The sequence below is a fragment of the Neolamprologus multifasciatus genome, chromosome 1 (assembly GCF_963576455.1).
Source record: "Neolamprologus multifasciatus chromosome 1, fNeoMul1.2, whole genome shotgun sequence".
In the NCBI taxonomy this organism is placed as follows: Eukaryota; Metazoa; Chordata; class Actinopteri; order Cichliformes; family Cichlidae; genus Neolamprologus; species Neolamprologus multifasciatus.
In genome coordinates, this window is record NC_140439.1 from 23,596,438 (window position 1) to 23,610,405 (window position 13,968).

At 39.9% G+C, this 13,968-nt stretch overlaps 1 protein-coding gene across 1 annotated transcript in view; it reads right to left on the reverse strand.

Annotated features, from left to right (window-relative positions):
- spon1a (spondin 1a) overlaps nucleotides 1–10,028 on the reverse strand; it is a 57,744-nt gene extending 47,716 nt beyond the window's left edge. Inside the window, exons 1-3 of the mRNA XM_085157331.1 lie at nucleotides 9,749–10,028; nucleotides 8,691–8,797; nucleotides 4,261–4,394 (exon numbers count right to left, since the gene is read on the reverse strand). Coding sequence (XP_085013457.1) covers nucleotides 4,261–4,394; nucleotides 8,691–8,797; nucleotides 9,749–9,980 — 473 coding nt within the window. The 5' untranslated portion in view covers nucleotides 9,981–10,028. The remainder of the gene's footprint in view (nucleotides 1–4,260; nucleotides 4,395–8,690; nucleotides 8,798–9,748) is intronic.
- Between the last annotated feature and the right edge of the window lie 3,940 nt (nucleotides 10,029–13,968).

The window sequence follows — 13,968 nt, forward strand, 5'->3', positions numbered from 1 at the left end:
CTGGGAGGCATCTTGTCAGCCAGTGTTTTGTTATATCCACAGACATGCATTGTGCTCTCTATAAATGTTGTGTCCTCAACACTCTTGCATCCACAAACCCACACTGGCTTAGCGCTTTCATCCAGCCATCAGGACTATGCATTCACAGTAGTAATCCTGACCAAATTCCATCAATCTTTCAGCGCTGTGCTGAAGAGAACAAGAGAAGAGAAAAATGATTTTTTTTTCTTGGACATAATCCACAGGGGCTGACAGGATGCAGTCTCCTTCACATTGTCCAAGGGACAAGGATGCAGGATGTCCTGCAGCTTCAAATAATGTTACAGTGGTTCAATCTATATCTCCTGATCATTGCTGGAAATGTTTTCCAAAACCTTTATTTAGTTAGCCATTGATCTTTCACGCTGTCCTTTCTCATTTCCAGTAGTTAGGTTCATTAGAAATCGTGTCTGTGATTCTGTTCCGATGATCAAAGGTCTTCTAGCTTGCGTCAGCGATCACAGGTCCCTTAACTCTTGTTGCACTGAGTTTGTACTTTCTGTTTTATTTCTAATCAAAATATTCTGTTTGCTAACTTAAAAATTTGGCAAATACTGAGAAGTTAGACAATTTGGGAACCTCTGACATTAAGCTCATATTACACATGAGAGTACTCACTTCCCTCACATCCCTGCTTGATGTAAGATTAAAATGGTATTTGAAAGAAGGTATGATTTTACTGCCAAAATAGCCTCTCATATAACGCAGATGAACTGATTCAAGGTAAGTGACACCACCAGCACTTCTCTAATTGTTCACACTTTAATTCAATCTCACCCCAATTCCACATATCTCCAAGAGACAGACGAGCAAACTCTGCCTCACTGCTCGCCCACTTTCCTGGACTGGCTAGACAATCAGGCCGAGTAATGCTTATTTAACATCCAATTTAAATTCTATCTTACTTTGCTGGATCCACACCACCGCCGATCCCAATCACCACAAAAGTGCACTGATTTGAATGTGTGTGTGTGTGTGTGTGTGTGTGTGTGTGTGTGTGTGTGTGTGTGTGTGTGTGTGTGTGTGTGTGTGTGTGTGTGTGTGTGTGTGTGTGTACGAGTGTCTGTCTCTGGGTAGTGTAAGTCTGAGAGATTAACAAAAAGAAAAAGGAAAGACAGTGAGAAAGAGAGAAGCAAAGGTAAAAAAAGGGGGGGGGAGCAGCAGAGACTACTGTTTTAGGGCTAAAACCAGCTCCTGCTACAACAAAAAGATTAAATTAATGAAGATCCATATTCTCAGTTGCAAGAAGAACTCACAAGATGCCTAAACATAAATCCACTCCAAGACAAATGTATTTACATTTAATTTCTGTAGGACTACTTCCAGTGTTCTCAAAGCATCCTTTATCTGTTGCGTCATCTAACTGATGGAGCTAAACACACTCCGACAGCTGCATGTGGTTGTGACATTCACCAGATCACTGATACACTCAGACAGCTCATCAAAACATACCACACTACTATCCATATAGCATGCCAGAGGGAAATTACAAAAAAACGTCTCGCACCAACAAATGGAAAGAGACAAGATAGTAGCAAATTCAGTGGTGACAGCAACATATGGACTGAATTTAGTTATAGCTTCTGTGGAACCCAATCAGGTCGTGTGGAACTACAGTCTGATAATACCACTGTGACTAGAGTACTTTGTGTCACTAGATACTAATGGGTATGGGTTTTTACAGTTTTATATTTATCGAGCCCTTTGTAGTCTCTTATGTTCTATTTCCAATCAAGGAATAATAATACACCAAAGTAATAATAGAGGACTAAGAAGAAAATTAACTCTTTCTCAGATTCGGACATTTTTTTAAACCTTTTTGGTGTCTAACTAGGTTTGAATTACGATGGCTAGTAGCAATTATTCCCTTAAGCTCAAGGGAATAAATAAATAAAAAACTTATTAAATGCTTATTTCTCTCTTGAACACTGTAACACGTATATAGCAGCTTCTTATTTTAAGCAGCCACTTTCATTAATAACGGTCATTATATTTGCTAATATAGCACTCATAGCACTCTGCAAGGCCTATATATCTATGCATCGCTTCTGTATACTATCATTTTTAGTTGAACAAGAGTGAGACACCAACAGAAACCAAGCAAAGGAAAGTTTGGTTTTGATTTGAGCTCATGAGAAGGCTAAAAATAAATGGTAAGATTTTTAAAATGAATGCTCTAAGTTCAGGAGGTAAATGAGCATCTTTGCATCCTTGCCTAACCCTATCATCACGGATCAACCTTTGAGAAACCCAAACCACCAAGCTCAGACTTTCCATCTAAAAGACAGCAACTGCCCATCAATTATACTGTAGCAAACCACTCACGAGGAGCAGGATTTCCTGGTACATGTGAGTCAGTTTCTATGAGACAGACTTGTGCACACACTTGTAAGTTCGTGACCAGATGTTTTTTTATTTGTCTGCTTGTTTGTTTATTTTTTTAAAGATGACATTTTACCAACAGCATTATTGAAAGGCAGCTACCTTCCCTGATATGGAGAAAATTAAAAGCAAATATTTACCCTATGCCTGCATTGGTAATGAAACTTGTCTACTCTAAGCTAATCTAAGATAGGAAGGTATCTCACATTGTTACGTTGTTTTCTGCTGTTCAGTGATTATGCCGTATGTGCCTGTTTATGCACAAAAGTTTTACTGGAAGTTGTGCAATATAATAACCACCAGTGAACAGCAATGTATCTCCCTCTAAGAAGTTTTTCATGCAGGGACTTTCACATAAATTTTTTTTACAGAGTTTAACTTTTATATCAATAAGACTGTACTAGGACAGTTGCTGCATTCAAGCAGAGTGGCATATGCAAAAACCTTGTCATCATTGCTGCAGTCAGGGTGAAGAGCAGAGACAAATACCCACTGCCAGCCTGTAATTATGATTTTCACAGACATGTGTTCTGAACAGTAAGCTTCTTACTCTCTCCTTTCCGCATTGTCTATGTGCTGATAGTGCAGCGACATCTCTGCACTTTTAAGTATCTCTTTCAAGGCTGTGCACTCTGTCACACTTTAAACTGTTTCCTTTATCTATTAAGTACCAAATACAATTCAACCATTATCTCCCTGGCCTCTACAGGGAGAGCATACATATCGTGGAACGTGACCAGCCTTTTAAAAAATTGGGATGACAACGTATAGCGAGGATGAAAACAAAAACAAAAGCAATTTTTAATGACTCCTTTGTAAATAAACAATGATAGATGTAGATCACACACCAGAGAAAGAGCATACAAACTGTTAAATAATGCATTTATCAGAAGCCTTCGTGAACCGCACAGACCCTCAGTGCCTTTCCACTTCATGCACTCTCATTATTTCCCCGCAGTGAAGTACAGGATTAATAAATGGATTTCTGTCATGATGTGTCCTCAGCTTAACATGACTAGTCTTCTGTGTTCAAGTAAGCCCAGAGCACTTACAACAGCAAGAAATGAGTGGTGCATATCAGGTATAAAACTACTGAAGGTAATATCTAGTTTATCAAGCCAAATGAAAGGATTTAGTTAAAAAATTTAACTAAAGTCATTGCACTAAATCAATCTCTTTTAAAAATCCTAGTTCTAAATGATCTATATAAAATCGAAAAGCTACTTACTTGAGACTTGAGGCTAAATTTCACTTAGTATACTTGTATAAATATTAATTCATTAGATGTGGACTTGAAATTAAGAGAGAGCAAGAGTGTTGGTAAAAAAAATACCTCTTTTAAATATCTGAAAATATTTATAAAGCTATATTAAATCAGGCAAAGCACAGTAAGTACAGACAGTTACAGAGTGTCAGATTTGGATTCTGTTTGCGATGGTTGCGGTGATGTGGGGGTGTGAGTGTAAGTGTGTACACACAGGAGAGAAAGCACACACTGTACTGTTTATAAAGGTGCTCCTCTGCATTTTTTTTATTATTGCAAAGTTCCTTGTGACAATACAATAACGAAGCATTATATCTGCCTGCCTCAACAGTGAGTTTCTTGTTCCGGGTACATATTTAAACTGCAGTTGGTCCCGATTCAGCCTAAACGTGATCAGCCTAGCTTCAGCAGTGAATCAGTTTCACATGAGTAATACATCTGGAGGATAACCTGCAATTACCCGTATTTTTGACAGAAGGCTGGATATGTAGACTAAATTTGACTATTGTTTTCATTGTTTGAGCTGAGGGCTTGACTCTGCTAAGCAGACTGACCAGCCGTTGCTGTATACATACTTGAGAAAAACACAACCGGAGCCACTAGGGGGTGCAGTCCAAAACACCTGGATACTGGTCCTTCTGCGAGGAGTGCTCTCTGTCACTGCAGGGGGGCAGTTGGTCATAAACTGTGTTTCCTCTTCATCAATTATCTGTAAAGCATCGACACACAAACACACAAAGAGATCAGTAATGAGTGTAAATGCATCAGACAAGATGTGACCGAAAAAGAACTGGAAACACTTGCAGGTAATTTTCTTCTCTTGATGCTGGATCGCACAGATACATTTTGTCGTATCACGATCTCACAAACATAATTAAAAGCTGAACTGAGATTAAACACACTTTTTTTTGTAAACATCACTTAATTCAGTGAATCGTGTTAGTCTTAAACCATCAGTTATATGGTCTTTAAACACGCTTTAGTTATTAGAGAACACATTTCCAGCTTTAATAGCTACTGTAATGAGTTTAACAGCATGTTGGCTGAGTGGTTACTGTTGTTGAGAGTCCGTGGTTTAAACCTGTGCTAGATGTTGGCCCAAGACTCTCTTAAAAATAGGTTTTTAATCTTGGGGACTTTGCATTTTTTAGATAGATACATAGATAGCCTTTGTGGGTTCCATGATAGCGTCAAAACACAAAAAAGGAGCAAAACCTTCTTCCACAGAGAAGATATTCAAAGATATTTAAGGACAAGCTACAGATATCATGGAAAAATGCTCTAAGGCTGACGTGTTTGGATTAAAGAGAAAAGGAACACTTAAAAACATAGACATGCTCAAAGCTATCTCCCAAGGGTGATAATGTGGGAGCTTAATGGCTTGATATACATGTCTGATGTGCCTAAACAAATTTTGTTCTATTACAACAGGACAAATCGTGGCTACAAACTATGCAAGAGCTATTTATAGAAGATGTTGTGAGCAGGTATGCTGTTTATAATAAAGTGGCATTAGGATGCCAAACCTACCGACTGTGCTGCATATTTATATATTTTCTGGTAAACAGAAGCAGTAGAACAATCTATTTTACTGAGCGGAGAGATGCTTGTGGCAGTTGAAACGAATCAGCAGTTTTGGTTAAAGTAATAAGCTATTGAAGGCTCCACCACCGGGGGGGCTTCTCCTCCCTGAAGAGAGGGGGGTCACTATCTATCATGTCAGCCAAGCTCATGTTGGCTCGCCTGGCTGTACGACTAGCAGGCAAATGTTGGCCACTGCAAGTCTCAACCTTGATTCTAGAATTTTTTCTGGCATCAAAGCACAATGTGAACATCCCTGTGGGTAAGCCAACCGAGCTCATAAAAGCTATGCACACCAGGTGAGGTTTCTTGGCCGAAGCAGAGGCACTGCATGACGTGGGGCACAGGCGGGATGCAGTCACTTTAGCTTTCGCTTCTGATGTCTTCAGGTCATTAAAAAAAAGTCCCCAGACTTGAATTAGGCTGAAGAGTCCAAATCCGTGCTCCCCTCTTTGCTCAGCTCCACACCTGAGATATTAAGCACCTGAATGATTTTAACTGTGGGACAGAAAATTAGTTGAGTTGGCTGCATGAGAGAGCACAACCGCTGAGACCAAGGATCTGTTTGATAGGAAGTGACATCCGGGCAGTAAAGGCAGGGAACTTTCTCACTCCATAAAGCTGTCAGCAGAGAATTTCCTTTGTCATGCCACATTATGAATGAGTTCCCTTTGAAATTGTGTGTGAGAGAGTGTGTTAAGAGTTAGACGGAGAGTGAGAAGGGGAGTCCGGGAGCTTTGTGTGTGTGTGCATGCCATCCATGTGTATGCAGGCGATCGTGATCTGAAAGATTACACACCCCCTCCCCTCCATGTTCCCATGGTTTCTAACAGGCATTCTGGGCTGCCCTGAATGGACTACACCACATGTTAAAAGCAGAGAAGTCACATGGGACTGCATTGAACACCATCTGCAAAAAGAAGCGACTAATTTGCTGCAAGACAACCTATGATCCTGTTTTTTTACTCCCTCGTTTTCAGATCTTCTGAGAATAGCTTGACAGTGGCTGTTAGGAAAACTAACAAAACGGGACATTCCACTGGAAGACTCGAGTTGCGTTTTCTGAGTTTATGCAAGAGTTTTGTGTCAAAGAAAGTGCTTGGTTCTATGCTATGCCCTGGTCAGAGCCAAACATCATTCAGCAACAAGTAGCTGCAAATGGCACAATCCGCCACAGAAATTTCAAAACACATCCTGACAATTCCAGCCCACATATAGCCACACAGCCACATGACAATTTGCCTTTTCTTGTCCTATTATCTCACCCTGCTGAGAAGTAATGTCTCATCAGACATCGCCAGCGTTCCCTGCTGGTTTACACTCTTGCCAAAAAAACACACATAGACACACAGTGGCAGCTGACCTCCCCAGAGAGCTCAATAAAAGTGCTTTTCATCAAGTCGGGAGCTGTCCTAAGACGGCTGAGATGGGGCACACCAGCAGATTTCAAATGAGCTGTATGTTAAATAAAGCCTAAAGCCTCTGTTGCAGCTTCCTTTTTTTCTTTCTTTTCCTTCAATTCCTTGGGGCTGGTCCACCCAGAGCTCTTTCACAAAGGAGCAATAGTATGTCTGTGTGCGCGTATGTGTATATAGGTTTCTGACATAAGAGACGTAAAGTATGAAAGACTGACTGAGCAGGTGATGATAGAGACATATCTCTTTAGACAGCAGTTTATTTTTACTGCTCTGTCACAGACTGCTTGGAAAGACAGGTGATCATCTGCAGCCGTGAAAGAGACCTTAAACTTCTAAAAAACCCGGCAGGAGTCCAATCAAAAGCAGGTCACAGTTCTGACACATCTGCTCTTTTTACTTCTAAAGTGAACTTCTAAAAGGCAATGATCAAACATCTATCCATTTTATCTATTATTCTCTGTCCACTCAGCACCAATTCATGTGTTGAGCGATGTTTAAATGATGCAGTCTCTCCTATATTAACTCCTGACGTTTAGCGCCCCGTCGCTCCAAGCCACACTCCGCCATATGGCTGAGGGACGCACTCGAGGCTGGCATTAAAGAAAAACGTCATGAAATCAACTGCAACAACAAATACGAGAGAAAAAAAACCTTGGTGGTGTTGATGCTGGGTAATGAGTTGTGAGGTGCAGACAGGACAAAAACAACGTGTTCCTGTCTTTATGTCCTGTCATAATCAAGGCTTAGGTTCACAAAGAGCGCCACAGCATTGCAGTAACTGTGATCAGAGCAGCCTGTGCACTGCTGTGTGAACCTCTCTTTGAGCCGTAAAGGTTTAGTAAAATAGCGGGTTTTTATGTAAGAAACAGTTAGAATGAACACATTTGCAGGAGGCTAAACAGGAGAAAGCCAGACATGCTGTTAAAAGTTCTCAGCAGGAAATGGATTTGGCTATGACTAAGACTGAAATGGGTTTTTCTTTATTATTATAGTATATTAATGTGATATAATGGCTTTATTATACGCCTTATTAACTATAATCAAGGATTTTTATGAAATATTTATGAAGCTAAAATCAGTTATTTTCTTGCTGAGTTCTTTCCAAATCCTTTGTGTCGTCTTATGCAACCTTTAAATCCTAGACATTTTTAAACTGCCATCCTAACTGCACACACACACACACACACACACACACACACACACACACACACACACACACACACACACACACACACACAAACCTGATAAGGATAAGAAGAATAGAATGGATGGAGGGATACATTTTATCACCTTATAGTGTAGTTCCTTTGTATAGTATGAAGTAACACAGACTGCATACAAATTATTAGAAATACACATGAAATTTCATTAACTATCATGTCTTTTCCCTACCACTGATCACGCTGCATTACAATTACACAGTTCTCACATATTTGGCCATTATCACATGTGCATAGCAGCACCAGTTGCCTTGCCTTCTCTTTTTGTCTTTCTCTCTGTTCTCTTCCTCCTCCCTACAGTACTCCAGCTGGACCTTCTTGTATAAAAGGTTAATTACCCTCTCATCTACTTTGTTGTACAGCACCTACATACATGCCTACTTTTTGAATAGATGGCTTCTCAAACTCTACACACACCTTCCAGCAGCCAAAGCCAAGCATAGCTCAAGGGAAGATGTGCTGAGAGTAGGCTCCTTTCACATGCTATATCAAGCCTTTTAGAGGAGGTGAGGTGAGAATAATCACACTTTGACACATGTGAAGACAGGAGGGCTGTCTAAGGAAAATATCTGTCTCTCCACTCATGTCATGCACAGTTGTTTTGCTAGATGAAGGATGGTATGAAGAGTGCAGGCGTGGCGAAATATGCTGGCTAGTATTAATTTAAAATTTGCTGTGTCCCAATTTAAAAAATAAACATGTTAGACAAAAAAGGGGATGGGTTATTAATCAGTGAGAAATCTCTAATCCATAACACACAGCCATATGTGTTGGCTGTTACCATACCTGAAAATTCCCAGCATAGTCCTCGTCTTTGTCACCTTCTGCACCATCCTTCAGGGCAATAAGGGTGAACCCTCTGAAGTAGGAGGGGCTGGCTGCAGTCACAGTCACTACATGGAAACAAAAAAATATTAGAAGACAACATCACCTGACAGGGAGCAGCTTAACTACAGTCCTTCTTCCAAACACCTGATTAAAGTGGGTTAAAATACCTGCTTGAGTAGTGTTGTGTGTAAAAATAATACTATAAATTTTAAGCTCAAATATATAAAGGACAAGCTAAAGTTAATGTAATTTGCACATTGCCTTTCTCAGATTGTCCAATTACCCAGATTATGTTTAGGATGGGATTTCTGCCCATTTTTACAATCAGTCACAACATCAAAGAACGTTGAGTTACTGCAGAAAACTGTAGTTGCTGTACTCGGAAACTTAATTGGTGTCTTTAGATATTAACAAATACTGATTTAAACTGAAACTAAATCATTCAAACATTTAAAATAATTCAGTTGTCATTTTGATTGCTAAACAAAAATTCGTTGGAATTAAAGCAGGCAGCAATGATCCAACTGCAGCGCAACACATTGTCGGAACCAGAAGGGCAGGAGACTAGAAATCACAGAGCAGATGGCACATGCCCATTTACTGCACCCAAAAACTTTCCTTTTAGGAAAAGATAGAGAGAGAGAAATCCGGGGCTGGCTTTCAAGAAACTTGTTAAGTATGGAACACAACACTAAAAGCACGCAAGAGTTCATAGAGGGATTTAGCTTTCTCAGAAAAAGCCTTCTTAAAATGTTGATCATACAAAACTATTTGAGGCACTCTATTTGCTCACAGATGTTCAAATCAGATTTAAAATGATCTCTCGTTAATCTTTTAGTAGTTAAAATACACGTCTGCTTATTGCGATTGTGCGTAATCATCTTAACGCTCGCCCCGCATCAAAAGTAGATTGTGCAGAAACTTATCTTAAGTTTGCATAGTGCTGACTGTGGCTTAGAGGCAATGCACAGGCACAATGGAAAGCAGCGTACTACGCGTATATCGCTAACACCAACCTCTGTATGTGCTCCCTGGGTGATAGCTCTCCGGGTCTCCTTCTACCCGGAGCCGAAACTCGCTGTTGCCCTCTTTCCTATTGCTCTGAGCCCGTAATACCCGACTACAATACCCGTCCGCCTTCCCGCCTCTATCAGAAGGCTCCTCGGTGAATGCAAACGTATTGCACGCCGCGGTGGAGATGAAGCAAAGCAGGAGCACAAAGCGTGGATGTAGTCCGGTTGCTGTCATTTTGCAGATTTGCGACAGCCAAGTTAATGCGCGGAGCTGAAAGAAATCTTGTCAGAAGAAGAACTGATGCTTGCTTCAGCTTCTCCTTAACGTCAAACCAAGTTGCCAACTGCTGAAGTACACTTCTGCTGTGCTAGGAGGACAGCTCCATCCCGGAGTGAACGGGAGAGAGGAGAAGTGAAGACTGACTGGGATGTGCTCTGCGCTCGCTCTACAAGAACGGCACACCGCGTGAAGCTGGTTAAAGTGAACAGGGTAGCAGGGGTCCGGGGGGAAAGCCAAGCGCAGAATGAGCGCTGTGTAGCTGTCAGGGGCACAGCTATTTACAAACCGAGTGAGTGATGAACGCAAAACAAGAGAAAAAAAACAAATTCTTGCCAATGAATGTTTACGCAGAGGAAACGCATTTAACATAGTTGGACTGAACTCTCGTGCGACGACTGCGTGTGTGCGTGTGGCATCACTTAAGTGTTTTAAGAAAGACATGTGCACCGTGACACAGACAAAGGAAATAACAAAGCATGCTTCACGGTTGTCAAGGTGACAAATTTGGAAAGAAAGAAAAACTTTAGTCACAAATAGCTTCTCTGTAATTGCATTGCTCTATATTTTCTTGCAACACAAAAGTTAAAGGATAAAAATTATAATGTTTGTACGTATGCCTTTTTTAATGCTTGGGACAAAATCCCACACTGTCATTATAAGCAAAACAAGAATAGATATAGATCCTTTCAGCACTTCTCAGCGACTATTGATCCCCCAGTAACATCTGAAAAACATTCACCAAGCAGAAGCAACCCAGCTGTAGTGCCATAACCTGTTAGCTCCACATACAGACAAGTAGACAATGATAAATTTTTGATAGCGGGACAGAGTGACCCTACATACTTACTACATAGATACGTAAATATGTAAAACCCATGGAGCTGTCTGTTGAGATGGCAGTTGGTCATTTAGTTTGGCCACCATTTGGTACAGACTACAGTCATTTAGTGTTCTGCTCAAACCCACCACGACAATATTTTTAATTAATTACACAACAGCAAAATGTACAAAATTGTAGTGCTCTACATATCCAGTTTTCTTGCAATTCTTAGGATAAAGTACATTGGACTACAGGTTTGTATTGAATATCAGATTGATTTGTTAATTTTGATTGAAACTCAGCTGTTTCTTTTGTCTGTATTCTTTTATTTTTACTTGCTATATCCATACTCCTGCTCACTTTTTACACTTTTAGTTCAAATTAATAAGCTTAAAGTCAGTGCAGAACTGCTATCGTAATCATGAGTGTGCCCAGATGCTCTCCTTCAGGGAAATTGTGTTTTTCACTAACATTTATTTTAAAATATTTATGAAGCATTGATCTGCTAGTTTCATTTACAGGTATTGTTCTACTGATTTATTGGTTAAGCATTTAATACCTCCGAAAACAAACCCTTAACCTCAGTAGCAGAAGCGCTTTAGTGCTTTAGTTCTGGGTTTTCTCTGCCATTTCCTGAAGAAAAACAGAAAGAAAAAAACACTGAAATGAGTGCTAGTCTGAAAACATAGACACGCAGCTTATAATTTTTTAATCCATCTTGTGGTTTGTTGTATTTTGACCTCATGTGTCTCAATAACAGGCTGAGAAATAAAATATTTTCTTCTGATCACTTACTGCCTCCATCTCGTTATCTTCTTCACCTTCTTTTCTGCCCTTTTTGCTCCTGTGGCTTTTTTTCATCCAAAGCATATCTGTTTCAGGCAGTTGTCTCACTACAGTTCTCAGGCTTTGAAATAAAACCATGACAATGACACCACTGGATGATAAAAAAGTGAAGTCTTGATGTAATCCCTCTGTTTCTTTGCTTTTTAATCTTTCTCGGGTGGTATAGGCTATATTTTATCATTTGTGACATTTTTCTTGCAACACCCCAGAGTTTATTTTAGACTTCAGAGGGGTCAGCAGGCATGTAATGGGCATGCAACCGTTTCTGATAGGCACTGACAAATGGAGAGTGGCTATGCTCTGTGCATTTACTGCTGTGTTGATGGATGGATGATGGGGAAGGAAAGGAACAGAGTTTAGATAGCAGAACAGTAAACCAGCAGGTGTGATGAAAGCATTTTGTCTCATTGCCCTGCTGAGCAGAATGTCTTCCTTACTTTCAGAGCCAAGGTTATTCACTGCCTTTTACAAAATATAATGTGGATGAGAACACGATTTGCGCAATCATTACATCCCATCTGTTCATGCAATTCAAATCTTTGCACTTGGCACACAAATGTACAGTAGTTTGCAAAGGTCTTGAGTCGCCTCTAATTTCTTTATATTTTGCTAAGAATATTGAAAATAGGTAAACATCTGCAAACATACATAAAAATATAGTATATAAGGCAAAGACATTGTTTTTACAATTCCAGTGAGCTTGAAAAACAATATTTTGTATGACCACCTTTGTTCTTCAACATATCTTGAACTCTCTTAGGCAAGGGTTCTTTTATTATATTTAAGTAGTCTTCAGAAATAGTTTGTCAGGATTCTTGAAGGACATTCAAAGCTCTTCTTTGGATGTTGGCTGGCTTTTATTCTGTTCTCTGTCAAGATAATCCTATCCTATATGATCCTATGATGCTTCAGTAATATTTAGATGCGGGCTTTGGGGAGACCAGCCCATGACTGACAGTGTTCTATTGTGTGTTTTTCTGTTCAGATATGCTTTTGCTGCAGTATGTTTGGGATCACTGTCATGCTGAAAAATAAAGCAGTTACCAATCAGATGCTTTATAGATGGTATTGCATGATATCAAATGAGATACTTTACTATGTTTATGATTCTATCAATTTTGACAAGATCCCCAAAAGCACGGCGAATCACCCCAAGCCATGACTAAGCCTCTACTGTGTTTTACAGATGGCTGTAAACACAATTTCTTGGATTCATTACTCTGTATAACCCCTTTTCACAGATATTTACTTCTTGTGTAATATCTCTGCCTTTTCTCCCTGCTTGCTTTCCTTAAGAATGGGGTATTGACAGCCACTCTCCCACTGAGACCATTTCCAATGTGGCTTCAATGGACAGTAGATGGATCAACTGAAGGGCCAGACATTGGCGTAACTTTGTGCTCAAGATCTCCGTCTAAGTAAATAAATACATCTGGGCAAATTCCCAGATGATTAAACATGCAACTATTTTGCTGGTAATACCTGAAATGAGTAAAGAAAACCAACAGCCTATTTATGCAAGATAATTCATCATTTTATTGGGGGGGGGGGGGGGGGGGGGGGTTATATTGGTCGGGTTGTTAGGGAAAAATACTATTTCATACCTGCCAAATTGTGTTATCGTTCTATAGATTCTGTAGAAATTGGAACAAATAATGTGCTTTTGTGACAGACTGATAGTAACAAAGTGTACAGTATTGTGAATGCAAAAAGAAAAAAAAACACAATCAATTGTGAGTCAATGTTACGACCCGCCTCAAAAGCCGCAACATAAAAAAGGAGATGAATACCAGAGTATGGGTGAGAAGAGGTTTTATCTTAAAATGGAAAACCAGGTTGGCTAAAATGGCTGATGCCACCAAGGCAAAGACAAGTGAGCTCTCTGGGAAGCTTGCCTCAGGTATGCTTTTATCCACACCTGACTAGGTGTGGCCAATTAGCACCAGCTGAACACACTGAGCAGATTAGAGGCTGCAGAGGCAGTAATGCACCTTTCATTTGTTTGCCAAAAACCAATACAACTGTAAGAAAGAAGAAGAAGGCTGCAGAGGGACGTAACAGTCAACAAAGAGTCTGGACTTGTTGAATATGGATTTCTATATAGGTGACTTTTTTTTTTGATTTGCAGTCTGGCTTTTCTACTCTCTGAAGCAAATCTCTTTGTATTTTTTGTTTATAAAGTACATGTAGCTTTTAACCAGACCAGGGATGTTATGCCTTAAATAACCACACGAGTTAATAGAAGCCGAGTGATGAAATTGAATGAGTAATGAACTG